Genomic DNA, 17,470 nt, shown 5'->3' on the forward strand with positions numbered 1-17,470 from the left:
GGTGGTGTGCTCCTGTAATCCCAGCTACTAGGGAGGCTAAGGCAGGAGAATCGTTTGAACCCGGGACGGGGAGGTTTTAGTAAGCCGAGATCCCACCACTGCACTCCAGCCTGTGCGACGGAGTGAGACTCCATCTCAAAACAAAACAAAACAAAAAATATTAGTGTGATGATGAAAGACTAGGGATAAAGGGAGCATTACATTTTAAAAACTTAACATTAAACAATGAAGTTTCTCAGTTTGCGGTATCTACTTCATTTAAGGAAGCGTCCTTTAGTATAGTTTGTGTAAAATAAAAGTGATTTTTAAGAAGTAAAATTGTCATAGAAGCTAACATTTACTGAACACCTTCTCTATCCAAGTGTGATTTTATTTAATCCACCCAATGCTTCTATGTGGTGTCTATTATCCTATTTTCAGATGAAGAAACCAAAGTTTGGAGAAGGTGAGTGCCTGCCTAAGGTCACACAGTAACAGAGCAGCAATTCAACCCCAGATCTGTCAGTCTGTCCCACTCCAGAGCCACTGGTCTACAGTATTTCTACAATCGTTTTAAAATACTCTCTGGGGGAGATTTAAATAAAAATCATATAGTCCAGGCAGCCAGAAAAATCCCATATGTTTAGAAATTAAGAAACATATCTATAAAGAACTCCAAGGTTGAAAGAAATAATAGAAAATACTTGGAGCTGAATTTTTAAAATACTGCAAATCAGAACTTGTGCAATGTATCTAAAGCAGAACTTGGATAGGGAGATCAAATAACTGATTGTCCAAACCAGGATCCTTTGGAGAGTACAAGAAGCAGCTATTAGCAATCACTTCTAGACAAGGCATAGACAGACCATAAGTGACTTGGCAAACTTCCATGTACAGTCACCCCAGCCTTAACAGAAATTTTATATGGTTTTGTGCTTATATATTATAAAGAAAAAGGGCTAAAAATTAGTGAGCTAATCACACAACAAAAGAAGTTGGAAAAACAGAATAAACCCAAAGAAAACAAAGAATAAAGTATTTTAGTGAGAGCAGAAATCAATGAAACAGAAAACACCCGAGAGAGAATAAGTAAGGCCAAAAGCAGATTTGTTGAAAAGGCAATATATTGTCTGCCAAGACTAAGGAAAAAAAAAGGTCTATATAAATAATATCAAAAATGAAAAAGACAACTACAGATGCTATAGAGATTTTAGAAAGGGCACCACAAATAACTTTATGTCAATTAATTTTAAAACTCACACAAAATGGACAACTTAGAAAAATTTATTTATTTATTCAACTAAATAGAAATCCAGGGCAAAACTGTAAAATGTGAAGACACTGAGCCAGTAATTAAAAATCTTCCTACAAAGAAAATGTCAGGCCCATATGGTGTTACCAGTAAATTCTTCAAAAAGTTCAAGGAATAAAGACTTCCAATTTCCCATGAGATATTCTAAAATACAGAAAAGGGAAGACACCCTCTACTCATTTGATGAATATAACCTCAATGCTAAAACCTAGCAAGGACAATACAAGAAAGAAAAATTGTGTACTTTCTCAATCATGAAGACAGGTGTGGAAGTCTTACATATTTATATCAGAAAACCCAAATTCAAGGGCCACGTGTGGTGGCTCACGCCTGTAATCCCAGCACTTTGGGAGGATGGGGTGGGTGGATCACCTGAGGTCAGGAGTTTGAGAGCAGCCTGGCCAACAAGGCGAAACGCTGTCTCTACTAAAAAATACAAAAATTAGCTGGGCATGGTGGCGCCCGCCTATAATCCCAGCTACTAGGAAGGCTAAGGCAGGAGAATTGTTTGAACCTGGGAAGTGGAGGCTGCAGTGAGCCCAGATGGCGCCACTGCACTCCAGCCTTGGTGACAGAGTAAGACTCTGTCTCCAAAAAAAAAAAAAAAAAGTTAGCTTTGTCACAAGAATGCAAGGTTGGTTTCATATAAATCAATGTAACTCACCATATTAAGAAATTAAAGGAGAAAATTATTTGATCATCCCAATACAGGCAGTAAAAATGTTTAATGAATTTCAACCTCTATTCATGTTAAAAACTTTCAGTAAACTGGGGATAAAAGGAAGTGTCCTTTAGCTTGTTAAAAGGTAGTAAGAAGCCTACTGTAAACATGATGAAACGCTGAAAACAAACCCTCTTAAGACTCAGAACTAAAAAAATCTCTGCACTCTAACCATTGCAAGAACATTATTCAGTCTGTCAAAGAAGGTTCCATTAAGCATCCACGAAACTCAGTTTCAGATCCCAAAGTGAATTTGTGCTGCATACACAACATGCTATTAACAGGCGCTTGGAGAAGAGATGCATCAGACACATTCACTTTATTCCAGGCCAGGCTACAAATGTGACTCACAGTTAAGTTTATTCCTCTCTAAAAATTATTGTACTACAAAATCTGAAGGACAAAAATGAATAGCAATTTACTTTAAGGGTAATGAACTTTAAGAGAGGAAGAAAAAATGAGGAAAAACAAGTATATTAAATCTCTTAATTTATCTAGCATCCTTAAGGAATTGGTAGTTTTTGTTAAATCAAAATTCCAGAAAACTTAGCCCATCCCTTTAAGCTTTGAATCCTCAATAATAACCACTGAGGGAGACGTTCTTGACATTCTCAAACAGCTTAGGCCGTTTCCTCCTTCAGAAGACACTACCCAGTTGACCTTTTCCTGATGACTCCAGCACGGCACATTCTGTTCTGTCAATTTACAGCGTGCTAGCCTACCACAATACTGATGCCCTTAGGGGCTATCCAGAAGCAGAGGATTCTTCTACTACAAGAGCATTTTCCTTAAATGTTGCTGCTTCTTGGGTTTTAACCTCTTTTGTTGATGTCAAGTAAATGACAAAGCAATGTGTTCCAAAATTCTTAGAGATACATTTTTCTTAGTGGAGCTTCTTCAGTTGAATTGTAGGGCTTTCCTCAACACAAGATATAATGAGATATAGTTTAATAAAGGCCAAAAATATATGCGGCCAGTACTATAGGCATGACATAGGAATATTTTTCTAAGTTCCTCCACCCAGCACATGTAAACATCATAAATAATACAATGAGAAAACTCTCAAGATTGGGAAGGCTGAAGGAAAAAATATTTCTCCTCTTCCAGGAGCAGCTAGTCTTTCAGGATAAGTGGAACATGTCTGAACATGTCAAATTACATATCTTTTCCCCTCTCCTTGTGGGGAGGAAATCACCAGTATAAATCATGGCTTTCAAACACAGTATTTATCTTCTAAAAATAAACTGAATTGTGAAGAATTATATGCTAAGACTATATAAAACATTAAGAATGTACTTTTTTCTTTCTTCATTATTTTCTTAGAGATGGGAGTCTCACTATGTTGCCCAGGCTGGAGAGCAGTGGCACAGTGAGATCATGGGAGTTTTGACCTGCTCTGTTTCTGACCCCTGGGCCAGTTCACCTCTGCTTAGGCAACTTGGTGGTCTCCACTCCCAGGAGGTCACCATATTGTTGCTAAACTTACTGTGGACACCTGATAGATCGGCATAGTGTACTACAGAGCCAGGACTCCCGGGGTCAAGTGATCCTCCCGCCTCAGCCTCTCGAGTAACTGAGACTACAGGTGTGTGCTGCCATGTGCGGCAAGGATGTACTTTTGACTAGATTACATTTTAGTTATTTACGGCATAATTTAGCAAATTTCCATCACTATCAATAAACATAAATGGAGGACAAATAAGATACAGGGCTAAATATGGCATAAAGAAAGGAGTCTAAATCACAGGTTTTTATCCTCAAAGAGCTTACTCTATTCAACTGAACAGATACGGCACACCCAGCGAAAAAAAAGGACACATGTTAAGCACATGGGTTTGGATTAAATGATATAGGAATTTATTAAGATTTTGTAGTTGAAGAGATAGATAGAACTTAAAGTATAATAAAAAAAGAGATCATGTTCAAGGTCAAAACAAATTTATCAAGGTCAATTACGCAGTTTTTATAGTAGACATTAGTGGATGTCAGCAGCCCAAATAAAATCATAACTGAAACAAATGGCGTAATTATACGTCATGAAAGTTTTTGGTTGCTGAATGTAGGACCCTGTATTTGGTTATGTGAGCTTTAGAAAGTCCCTTAACCGTGCTGAGGCCTGATTTCTAATCTGCAAAATGGTTTTTTTTTTACTCTGCCTATGTCACAGGGCTGTTAAAAGTTTCAAATGAGACTCTATTTACTTCTATCATGCAAAATACCATGTATTTGTATTAGGGATTTTGTTTTGAAGTAACAGTCCCTCTAATTTTAAGTTCTAAGCCAAGAGACAACCTAGTCACCAATAAAAGTAATCTGTCCCACTTTTCGGCAAGCATAAAAGTTATTAAATGTATGATTATTAAGCTTGATATTATCCATGACTGTAATTTCTATTACTTTTACAAAAATCAAACCAGGGATTTTAGTCTGTCTCATTTTCTGTGTACTATCCAGTATCTAAAAGCAAAATCAGTCATGTTTTTGATGTGTTTTATGTCACACAGATATCACGTGGATGACCATATTAGTAGACAAAGGCAGTAGAAACAAAATTTGGTAATATATGCTTTAAATAAAGGTGGGGTGGAATAAGGATGAGGGTAGAGAGAGCTGCATCACAATTTCTCAAAGTGTGACAAGACTATATCCAAGCCCCACCCCAGGCCCACCGACTCTATCTCTGAATGTTAACAAGGAATCTGCATTGAAAATCCCCCCTCCACACTCCGTGGGGACTCCTGTGCACTTTCAACTTTGAAAGGACAGCATTCTTGTGTAGAAACCCAAGTGCAAAGTGTTGTTTTTGATCAATTTGGTAGCCTACATAATACCTCCCCCTTTACCTCAATTATCTCAAGGATAGTGTGTGTGAGAACTTTGAATTTTAGACCCATCAGTCCTAAAGGCAGAGTATAAGAACAAGTAAGTCCAAAATGCACAGGCAGACTTCAAGGAGGAATCACCCAAAAAAGAAATATCTGCATTCTCGTTCCCTCCTCTCTTCCTTTCAACACCCAAGGGCAAATAATTCATCAATCCCAGGAATCCAAACCTCCTTCCTTCTCAGGAGGCTGGGTGGACTGGAGACAGGCTTATTTCACAGCTGAGACTGGGGCTACCGTCTCCCAGTTCTCCAGGAGAACTAGGATACTTGTCTCCCAACTCAGTTAACTGTTAATACAGTATGTTACATAAGCCCCTCGGATAAAGAACAAGGATCGAGGGGGAAATATTAGATAAAGGAATTTTCTTTTATACTTCATGGTACAACAAATAGAAGTTTGCTAAGAATTTCAAATACTGGATATATACCCGACCCCACCCCACCTCCCCAGTTTCCCCATAACCCTTGCAGAAAATCAGCAAGATGCTGTTTAAAAACACCAAAAAACCATTGAAATAAAAATGATATCTAGGCCAGAGTTCACAAATTGGCAGGCCTGCGGGGTGATTTTGCCCAGAGAAGTTTTGTTTAGTCTGCAGAGTGATGTTGTTTTTAATTTGAATTAGTTGCCAACTTGAAAAAAAAAATCTACAATTTTTACATAAAAAACCAAGTATCCAAACTCTCCTGCACAAGTACAGGTTGTTAGTACAAGGTAACAATTGCCAAAAGCTCAGAGGCAGCTGTGTGTTCCAGATGAGCCCCGGGTGGCAATAGAGGCCCACTCCCAAGCCAGCCCCCCGCCAACTCCATCAGTGCTCACCCCTTGAGCCCTGTGTAACACGAGTGTTCATGTCCCTTGGCCTAACCAAGGAATAAACAGCAACTAGCCATATTCTGCTGTTCTTAATGGTGACTTTCAGAGCAAAATGGGAAGTGGATCAGAACCAGACAAAGGGACCTTATTTTTTTCCCTGCATTTCATCTAGAAATAAAGTGATCTCCAAGTAAATACTGGCAGGCATCTGGAATGGACCAGGCCTGGGAAAGGTACACTCATGTATTTTCCCTACCCCTGCCCCATTGCTGCCCCCCCACACCATGTTGCATCCTTTGGTAATATTGTTGACAACTACCCACCCATGGTTATCTCCTTATCCCAAGGAAACTTGAAATAAAAAAAGGCCCCCAGCACATCATCTATAAAAGAAGGCCACAAGCATCAGAGATTCTAGAATGCCACAGATAATAAACTTAGAAGGCTGGAACTTTAAGAGGTCAGGTTTGGAGTGCACAGAGAAGGTTCCCTTTACACACTTTTTTGATAAATGAATGACTCTGGACAAGTTACTCCTGATGCCTCAATGTCTGTAGAAATATAAAAACCCCACCTGCAGTGTAACCAGGAGATTTCTATCTCAAAAGCAGACGTATAAACAAGGTCCTTAGCTAATCTCCTACTGTTAAAACATGTTAAAGTCAGATGAGTAATACTACCTTGTATAACTCAGCAATCGTCCCTTATATGTAAGTGAAATGTTAACAACCAAAGTTCGATTCTATTAATAGTAGGCAGCATCCAATGAGGAGTCAGGAACCTGCCCTCAGTGAGGGACAAGACTATCCTGGCAAGTCATTCTTCCTCTAGTTCTGTGAGAAGGGAGAATACCAGTTACCTCTCCCTTACCTACTTCATAAGGATGTCGTAGTCCATCAACCATCTGGTGTACCTTGGGAACAGGGTAGTATATAAACAGTCATATTCATATTTCCATTAGTCTTGCTTCACAAGCTGCCTCAATGCAATCATAACTTTTTAGGAACCTGGTAAACAAGAAAAACTGCTTCCCTTCTCCCACTAAGAAAGGACAGGGATGAGGGAGGCAGGTAAGGAAGAAGGCCAGATCAACACCCACCTCTGTTCTGATGGATACTGGTTTTCAGGCATCATCTTTGGCATCTGCAGGGGTTGATGTGGTGGTCGGGGGACCGCAAATGTTTGCTGCTGTGGTCCAGGCTCTGGAAGCGAATGGGGGGCGGGGGCGGGGCCCACACCTTGAACAGGGCCAGCTGCAGGGGCGTGCGCTGAGGTGGGCAGAGTTGCCTGAGGTGGGGGAAATAGGGGATTCTGATGGGTGGGTGAGAGGGGGGTTGTAGGAGGGGTTAATGGCTTGAACCCAGAGGGAGGCTTCCTATCATAGGCACTGTAAACAGAAAAAGAGAAGGAACCATTAAGCTGAAATGAAGCCATTAGCATGGTTACCAAGTCCAGCAGAAAGCTAGTTTGCAGCCCATTGTTGCCAGGAAATAACAGCATTAACATAGTTAAATCGCTCGTAGCCCTGAGGGGATATTTGTACCTCCGAAAAGTGACAAACACACTGCGTCACAGGGACTTGTTTAACACTTCTAGTGATTTTTCTCAAGGATAATTTTAGCCTCTGCTTCCGGTTTCCTTTCTCCCTCCTTCTAAAAGAATTCTCCATGTATGCCTGTGTAGGGTGGGTGGGTGAGGGGAGAATTTACGCTTTGCCAGGTGTTCTCTGGTCCCCTCTCCTAACTATTCCAGGGTTCCCAGGAATTAGTCAGAATCTGTGTTGAAGGTACGTCTGTGCTGTGACATCATTTGAATTAACAACTCTTCTCCTCCCCCTTTCAGGCAAATCTATGTTTATCTTCTAGAGCAAAGAATGATTTAAAATTAAAGCTTCATTCCTGAGGCCTGGATATTCTTAAGTAAAGGGCACAAGCTTCAAGACTTTTTCATATATTCTGATTTGGAGATTACTTCTTTGGTGCTTAAAGTTCACATTAACATATGATAGACAAGAAGAAGTATATATTACCTGCCTCAAAGCCACAGATCAAATATCCCAGGATTGAGACTCTTTCCCTAGAAGGACTGGGCACCCTATGAACTTAGCGCCCTGCGGAGCCACAAGGCTTTAACGGTTTTCTTTCGTGTGCAGTACGATGATCCCAAGGGGACTATGCTACACCTGGAGGATGACACTGCCATGAAAGGAGGATGTGTTCTACCCCAGGGTCTGCTGGGTAAGTAACACTGGGAAGGAACATTCAGGTTGATGGCTACTTCCAGAGCCTTTCTGGGCAGCTTTTCTTCGACTCCACTTGCCCACTTACCAATAGTTGTAGAGGCACTTTTCTCCATAGTTAGCACCAAGAGCCTGCTCATGGCTACAAGACGACAGCTCAGAGGAGGGGCTGTGCAGCTCCCGTTTGATCTTGGTTGGAGGTGGGGCATGAAGCACCACTGAAATCAGAAGAGGGATGAGGGGGGGAATAGAGAGAGAACAGCTGATTAACAGGGAGCACAATGCTTCCTCTGCAAACCTTCTAACTAGCTGATTGTTCTTGGAACTCATGTCAAGTCACACGTCAGAAAAAGCAAAACGATTAAACACACAACCTCCCATCTAAAGCCAATTAAATTCTTCAAAGTCAGAAGTCATCATCTGACACTTTTAATTAGCCAAGTCTTTTTTCCCAAATTTCTTTGGTCATGGGTCTTGCTTTCCAGAAGCTGCAAAACTCTTAAAAACCTTGCAGGTAATGGGTCTCCACCAAAAATGCAAGTGGCTGCAGACATGAAGAATTTTGTTTCCAAAAAGGACGAAACGACCAAAAATGTGTTGGTAGACATTACCAACACATTTAAGCTTATCAAAGGCTTAAAATTGCTGTGGCAAATATATTTCTTATTCAGATGCATATTTACAAATTAAATATAGAATTTTTAAAAAGTCCTTCCTCAAGTAACTTTAAATATCAGCTCTCAGCAAGAAATATTCAACTTTAGAGGCATTCCAAAAATTTTAAAAGCAAAGGAATAAAACAACAGACCAATCCACTACCTAGAAAAGGCTAATGAATACAGAAAGCAGAAAGCCTGGCTACCTTTGTGCTTACATCTGCTCCAGGCCTGTCTCAGTGACTGACCAGCAAGGGTGGGTTTGTATAACCAGTCCTTTCATAGATGGTACAGTGAATGTTCCTGAATTCATGGAATAAATGCATGGAGCTACTGCTTTTGGTTTGGAAGCCAACTACATATTCCACATAGGATCCTGAGAGGGCAGAGTAACAAGAATTTTTCAAATCAAGGTGATTTACATGTAGTGGCCCCCCAAAAAAAAAAAAAAAACAAAAAAAACAAAAAAACCCCAAAGAACAAAAAACTGAGTTTGCCTTTTCTGTCTTCTCTAGGAGCTAAATTGTTGCAGAGACAGCATTTTATCCGAAGTGGAAAGATGCATTTCACGCTATAAGGGCTGCCTTCTAGTTGAGTTAGAACAGTTACTCCTTGTCTAGCTACCTTGGAAGGTGGGGAAGGAGAGCAAGTTAAGCTTCTGTGCTGGCCACTGTATCAAAGGTCTCATTAAATAGCTAACTACAGTCAGTGATCTGGTGACCCAATAACATTTTCAGTTTGACTCAATGTTTAAACCTGAGACATCTTTAGGAGTTAGGTTAATTCTTAGTAATTATACTAGGTAGAACTAGCTAAACAAATAATCACTTCTCTCTTTTTTTTTTTTTCCTGAGATGGAGTCTCACTCTGTTGCTTAGGCTGGAGTGCAATGGCGCGATCACCGCAATCTCCGCCTTCTGGGTTCAAATGATTCTCCTGCCTCAGGCTGCTGAGTAGCTGGGATTACAGGCGCCCGCCACCACGCCCAGCTAATTTTTGTATTTTTAGTAGAGACAGGGTTTCACCATGTTGGCCAGGCTGGTCTCGAACTACTGACCTCCTGATCCGCCCACCTCGGCCTCCCAAAGTGCTAGGATTACAGGCGTGAGCCACCGCGCCCAGCCTAAACAATCATCTCGTTTCTATTAATATCTGATAAGACCGAACAATCTTCCAGCCAACTGGCCTCTCAGGTGCCTCTATAATCCCAAATTCTGAACTCAGGAGTGAGTACGAGACAGATGACTCTATCACAGATGACAAGGTTATAAAGCAATGTTGCTGCAAAGTCCTGCCAGTGACTGACTTGAAAGGACAGGTTTTCGTAATTCCTTTCTTACATAATGCCAACTGCTTTTCCTGAATACATAAAATAAGCTGAGAACTAGCAGATTATATTTAGAAGTCATTAGAGTTTCTCTCGTGATTTTTTGATGGTGACATCATGGCAGCCAACACTCAATTGTTATCAATTGTTTCAAATATTCAGACACAGAAAATAGTGAAGCTTGTTTGAATGTTGGTAGTAAATGAGAATTTGACACAGAAATCCCTTTCTCCAATGCAGTAGATAGTCTGGCAGTTCTCAGCACTGCCCCTTGGTCACTGCCGTTCCTCTCACCAGTCTTCTGCTATAAAAGTTTTGGCAAAATAATGAGGAAAGGTAATGATGACCCAATTTAAACAAAAGCTACATGTCCTTGAAACGTCTACCTTTCTTGCTTTATCTAATGATAGTCATTTGCAATCACTTTACCTAATTGTTTGGAAAGAAAACAATTAGTGTATTATTCAATGATCTGATTTCAGATTTTAGAAGTGTCTTGACATTGTCACAATATTATTGTAACAGTTACCAATTCTGCTGACAAGTCTAACACCAGAGGGTAAGCCAAAGTTGCCCAGAAAGAAACATTTTGTATTTGTTTTGGGAACTGCACATATCTAAAAGGATCTAAATTGCCAGCGAATTCTGATGTCTTGATTTCTTCAAATCTAGACAGTACTTAGTGTGTACCACATCATTTTGACTCTAAATTATATAGTACCTTCTACCCCAAAATGTCTTGTATGTGGAATAGTATATTCTTTATACAAAGGGGGAGTTCAAAAAGTATTCGCGTGAACAAATGGATTGTATTTCCAATTTGTTCTTACCCTTGAAGGCAGGGACCACATCTGCCCTACAAGGCTGGGTACGATGTTAGTTATACATACTTTCCTTACCCAGGATAAAACACGGCAGGAACGAGAACGGAAAAAGTTTCACAGATCTACACTGACAGGAAAGCCACGAGGGGCCCTATGAGTGGTGAGGAACAAGGCTCAGCTCCTTAAAGGTCTGTAGGACTAGAGGATGTGTGAAGGAGCCTAATTCTGGCATGTGTTAGTCAGAGATAGTGGTGTATTTAAAGCAGGAACTCAAAAGCCCAAGGAATGCTCCTTGCTTTCAGTCTGTTTCTTCATTTGTAAAATGAGGTATGCGATGCTGCCTTGAGAAATAAAGAAAAGGGCACAGCACCTTGCAGATGGTGCTATGATGTTGTGTAATTATACCCTGTGCTTTCAAAAATAGTATTTACCTTTGCACAGCTGACTTACTAGATGATGACAGAGACCCAGGACTATAAAGGATGGCAACAAATTGGAATTGAAAAGGGATCATGAACTCTTGAGGAAGTCTGAAAAGAAATGCTAAAAAAAAAAAGAGTTGACATTTGAGCTAATAAACATCTTCTGCAATTAGAAACTTTGAGTTTAAATTCAGAATTGTAGAAGAGGGCCCACAAAGTCAGGGGTGTCCTGACAATAATTCTTGCTGAACGGGGACTACCCTCTTTGTCATGAAGATCTTTCTTTCCTTCATCATTCATTCATTCATTCATTCAATTCATTCATTCATTCACAGAGTATGTTCAATGGGCCAGGTATTCTGGATGTCAGGGGTATATGATGCTAAGCAAAACAGACATGGTCCTTTGCTCATGGGCTGCATAATTTAGTAAGGCATCTGACTTTTAGCATCTTCTCAACGATGCAATTAGAGATAGATTAGGGACTCAGTATGCTGAATTCAAGTCCTTACATTTATAGATAAGGATCCTGAGGCCCAAAGGAACTAAAGGTCTTAGGCTGCTGCTATTCGAGGGGAGAAGAGGCAAGGGCCCCTGCACTGTCACTGTAGTCATCTTCTACCACGCTGACAAAAACGCAAGATATTCTGCTCGCTCACTTTGTACATTCAAAATAGAAGGCATAAACCTTTTTTTTCAACTAAACAAAAATACCACTTACACCTGGTTAAGAGAAAATGCTCTAGAACAAAGGGAAAATAGTTGAGAAGAACTAATACCTCTGGAAGAGAACAGAGAAGGCTGATCAAGAAAGAAGCAGCCAGCCAGACCCCTTACCATTTCCTTTATGTCTAGTTGCCCTTATACATCTAATTTCATTAAATCTTCCCAATTTAATAAGAAAGCCATTAATGCTTCCACTGCCTTCATTTTACAAACATGAAAACAAGGCTCAAAGTCACTCGCCACGGTTTCACAGCTGGGCAGGGGCCAGGATTCCTACCTATGCCGTTCTTAGTCTTTTCATTCTATTGGCTCCCAGAAGGAATCTGAGAGAAAAAAGACCAATCAAAGAGGGAATAAAAGAAAAAGGGAAAGAGAGAAGGAAGACAATACAGGAGAAGAAAACAGAAGGATACTTTTTTCCAGCTCTCAGGGCTGTATCCTCATGTTTACCCTACACTCCCCAGTGCGAGCCATATCTCATACCCCTAAATCCACTCAAGGACTTACACCTTTGTCTGGCTCTAGGATACCAAAATTAACCAGGATCTCTATTTCACCTCCATTGTCACAGGCAATGACATCCCCGACTCCAGTAGCCTTTTTTTTTTTTTTTTTTTTTGAGACGGAGTTTCACCCTTGTTGCCCAGACTGGAGTGCAATGGCGCAATCTTGGCTCACTGCCACCTCCGCCTCCCGGGTTCAAGTGATTCTCTTGCCTCAGCCTCTCGAGTAGCTGGGATTCCAGGCGTGCACCACCACAACTGGCTAATTTTTTGTATTTTTAGTAGAGACGGGGGTTTCACCACGTTGGTCAGGCTAGTCTTGAACTCCTGACCTCTGGTGATCCGCCTGCCTCGGCCTCTCAAAGTGCTGGGATTATAGGTGTGAGCCACCGCGCCTGGCAGCCTTCACTTTTTGTAATCCTTGCCTCCCATTCTAGCATTCCATCTAAAAGATCTCACTCTCCCTTCTATAGTTAAGCTGATCAAAACCTTCTGCTCATTCAGACAGCTGCCAGCACTTCAGAAGACCTGCTGTCTTCTACAGTCAGTCACTACTACCCAGACTCTGCACTGAAGCCATGGATGCCGTCTCTCTCCCGAGAAGCCCTGCCCCGCCCTGAAACTGCTTCTGGACAATTGTTCTACTACCACCACTGAGGCAGGAAGATCTTGAGTGAGCTGTCTGGACCCCGATTTGACTATAAGAACTCTGCTAAGGATCTATGCGCAAATATATGTATGACAGTCTTAGCTCGTCAGGGGTAGGAAAAAGAAGGGCAGCTAGCTGATAAGATGTAATTAAGTCCGTATCTGTGGGTATGCACAATCAAGTATATGTATTGCCTTGTAGACAACCGTAACACCATTTTAAATTTAGATGTCATGCTCACAAGTCAACCAACTTCATAGTTGCTTTTCTTATTAGACTAGGGAACTCCTTAGATTTTTCTATCTGATACAGGGATCAAAATCCAAGCCTGGTCCTAGCCAGTGCAATAAGGCAAGAATAATAAACACAAGGCAAATTAGAAAGAAGGAAAGAAATCTGTCATTATTAACAGGTGGCCTGGTTGGGTACATAGAAAATATAAAAATGACCACAAAGTATAAGAATCAGTAAGCAAAGTCATTGGCTATGAGGTCAACATGTTAAAAAAACTTTCAATATACAGTAACTAAAACAATGTGAAATTAAAAGCATACACAATATCAACAAAATCATCAAATACCTAGGAAAATGTCTAATAAAAGATATATAAGATGTCTACACTGGGCCAGGCATGGTGGCTCATGCCTATAATCCCAGCACTTTGGGAGGCTAAGGCAGGGCAGATCGCTTGAGCCCAGGAGTTTGAGCCCAGCCTGGGCAACATTAACAAAATCCTGTCTCCACAAAAAAATACATTAAAAAAAAAAAAAAATCAGCCGGGACTGTAGTGTGTACCTGTGGTCCCAGCTATGAGGGAGGGTGAGGTGGAAGGGTCACCTGAGCCTACGAGGCTGAGGCTACTGTGAGCTGTGATCATGCCACTGCACTCCAGACAGGGCAACAGAGTGAGACCCCATCTCAAGAAAAAACAAAGAAAAAAGATACCTATACTGAAATCCACAAAACACTAAGGAAAATTAAAGAACTCTCAATAAATGGGAAGGATAGATCATGCTGGTGGACTGGAATGCTTCACATTATAAAGATACCATTTCTTCCCAAATTTATCTATAGGTTCAGTGTAACCCCCAACAAAATCTCAGCATTACACAGAAGGGAGAATGAAGAAACTGCAATTATGCTTAACAACATGGATGAATCTCACAAATATGCTGAGCTAAAAGAAGTCAGGCACAAAAGGGTACCTGCCATGTAAGTCCATTTATATAAAGTTCAAAAAAAGACAAAACTAATCTACGGTGTTTGAAAGTCAGAAGGGAGGTTACTCTCGATGGGGTGGTGCCTGTTAAGGGGGCACAGGAGTCTTCTTATAGTCTGATAAGTTCCATTTTCTGATCTAAATGCTTACACTGTTTGTGAGAATACATCATGCAGCTGTACTCTTGTGATTTCTGTATGTTACTTCAATTACATTTCTACTTTTAAAAAAAGCAGCCTGGTCCTCATCAAATAGCACCACAGTTAACATTAAGATTTATCAAATTTTAGAAAATCTTTCTTCTGTGATGGTCTAGAAACAGTCTTCCAAAGAAACAACTCAGTTGTTTTAAAATAGAAAAAATAAACTGGTCCATTCAAGAGGAATAATAATTCCCTCTGCTGACAAAATCTGTTTCCTGCCCACAAGTACAGGCCTGTGGACTGTTCAAGGCAGCCACCCCATGCCCACTGCTACCGGTAAACTTCACTGTTACAGCCCCAAGGATCAAGACGTAGGAAAACACTTTCGTTGGATGTTATGATGAGCGACAGTTCCATTCAAAAGGATTTTTTTTTTTTTTTTTTAAAGGCAAAACCCATCTTGTCTAATAAGGCTTTCTTTGGTGTTTCATAATCATCAAAGTTTCAGTTTGCCACAGACTTTGTTGTGAATACATAAAACATTTATGTAGCTGCTGAGTGTTAAAGAAATTGCCATTTAGTTACCCTGCGGTTTGAAGGGGAGAAGGACTAAACGCATCCGGATTTCTCCTACTTCACACACAGGCTTTGACCACCTTCCACCAGTTGCCATGCTTCAGGTTCTGTTTTGGGGTTTTCCTTCTCCCTTCTTCAGTTTCATTTACCTTCATCTGGGCCAGACTCATCTTTCCCAAATCAGCTGTGCAGGCCTGACTTCCAGGGAAGACCTTATTTGGTCATACACTATAGCCATGATCCTCTTACTTCACATGGAAAGTTGTGTCTCATGACAGAAGTTGACCAGAGCACTGACACGTGCTTCTGAATGGTGTGTCCATGAGGCTGCAGCTCAGGAGGCTGGCCTAGGTCTCCAGAACCTCCCATTACACTTGAACAGATATGATGTGGAATGTACACAAATAGTAGTGACCATACACTGCTCAGGGTTCCAGAGCTACCATCCTGAAACGAAGGCCTTCTCCTAAGTCTCCTGGCCACCAGCTTTTTGGGTCACTGCTCCTCTCTCTGACCACTGCCATCTCACATCCTTTCCCTCTAGAGGAAGAATTACATACTGTGTAGTCCAAGAATGGGGGTGGGAGGGGAGAGAAGTCCGAGACACCTGCCCATACTATTAATATTCTATGGTTGTGGGAGTGAATAGAACACAGGGAAAGAAGGCAGAGGAAAAGATGATCAAGAAGAGGGACCTGGAAATATAACAAGGACACTGGCAAAACAGAACCGAAAAACCCATCAGGGAAGAGCAAGTGTGACCTCTTTTTCTCTGATTTACCCTTAACTTGTCTGAGGACTCCACTGGCAAAGACCAGACGGCTTTGAGTCACCAGAGGGAGTGTACCTTGTGCTTCCAACATAGTGCTGTCTACTCTTAGCTCTTGCCTTTTTTGATGAATTTTGAGACAAAGCTCAAATACTTAGTTAGCAGGAAAAAAGATGTAGATAGGGTAAGACCTTTTTTTTAAGTTCTACTATATTACCAGAGAGGGTCAGAAATATTTATTTTAGGACTGAGCAGATTAAAAACTCATTTCACACATAAAATCTATTATACCTCAATATTCTTTGTAATTGCTCTAACAGCACTAGTGAATGTCTCTAATAGTAGATAATACCCTGTTCTGGGAAACAAGAAGGTTCACAAGGAGATAAGGTTAAGTGGACAGGTTCTGGCACTTAAAAAAGAACATCTGGAAAAGGAGATGTCTGGATTTCCAAACCAAGTAAGAGGCATGCTCAAACTTGCTTAACATTGATCCTGCCTGGCAACAGTTTCCCAAAATAAAAATCGACAATGTTATCAAATTTAGTTAGGGGACACAAGTTCTAAAAGCAGAACTGGAGTAGGTATGGAAGAATGTGCCGTTTTTCTTTAATATCTCACACAGCTAACCTGTGTAAGGATAAATTCTCGAATTTAATATGTGGAAAATCACCCACACATAGTAAAATCAACCATTGAGCAAGCTGTGCTAAAAACTCTTTAATGAGTCCCCCAAAAGCCCTCTCCTCAAACATGCACAAACCATCTCTGACCCAATTCTCTCCATCTGTGTCACTCTGTTCTTTCACCACTGTTTTAAGGCCAACACAAACACATGAATGTGAGAAGTGAGAGAATCAACAACATTGGAGATTTCTAAGCCTAAGGGCAGCATTTCTGGATGCTATTTGCATTTCTATATATTCTTTAAAAATGGACCGTAAAAAAGTCAATGACTGGCCAAGACTTCAAAAAAGTTACTGTTACAGGGAAAATAAAAAAGCTAGGGAGACTGTTGCATATTAAAGAGGATAAATGGAGCATAAACATAAATGCAATGTGTGATTTTAAACTGAATCCTAGATCAAAACCATTATCAACATTGCTAAAAAGATATCTGGAGACAATTGGAGAATTCTAAATATTACTGAATAAAGGTTTTCTTAGGCTATGTAGCAGAATGTCAATCTGTGGAGATGCACACCAGAGTATTTGGGGTGAAATGTTATAATGCCTGAAACTTGCTTTCAAATGGTCAAGAAAAAACTACACATACACAGAGATGAAGCAAATGTAGCAGTACGTTTTAAAAATAAATAAATAAAACAGTGATTCCGTCCCATTTCCTCTGAGATATCTGGAGAAAAAAATCCTTTACCTTATGATTGACTAACATATCAAAAGTAGAAATGCTAAGAACTTCGAAACCATATATCGACACATGAAGAAAGCCACCCTTGGCTTATTACTGAATTGGAAGGATAATACACCCCTGGGAATCTAGCCTTACACAAGGATAAATGCTGGTCACACCTAATGTCTACGCCGGTGGTTCTCAAACATTTTGTTGGCTTTGGCCCACTTAGAAAGGACAAGCGAACACTCCAGAGACAGCAAAATAAAAACAGCCACTGCTGTTACTGTGACTACTGCCTGCTGCTAATACTTCCACCAAACTGCTTGGGTAGAAAGACAGCAGTTACA

The 17,470-nt window shown here is 40.6% G+C and overlaps 1 protein-coding gene across 2 annotated transcripts in view; it reads right to left on the reverse strand.

Annotated features, from left to right (window-relative positions):
• Positions 1-17,470, reverse strand: part of ETV5 (ets variant 5) — a 70,761-nt gene that overhangs the window by 34,575 nt on the left and 18,716 nt on the right. For both annotated transcript variants that reach the window (XM_011981891.1, XM_011981890.1), the window contains exons 6-7: positions 8,041-8,170; positions 6,813-7,100 (exon numbers count right to left, since the gene is read on the reverse strand). In XM_011981891.1, the coding sequence (XP_011837281.1) occupies positions 6,813-7,100; positions 8,041-8,170 (418 nt within the window). The remainder of the gene's footprint in view (positions 1-6,812; positions 7,101-8,040; positions 8,171-17,470) is intronic.

This window comes from Mandrillus leucophaeus, unplaced genomic scaffold, assembly GCF_000951045.1.
Source record: "Mandrillus leucophaeus isolate KB7577 unplaced genomic scaffold, Mleu.le_1.0 Scaffold231, whole genome shotgun sequence".
Lineage (NCBI taxonomy): Eukaryota > Metazoa > Chordata > Mammalia > Primates > Cercopithecidae > Mandrillus > Mandrillus leucophaeus.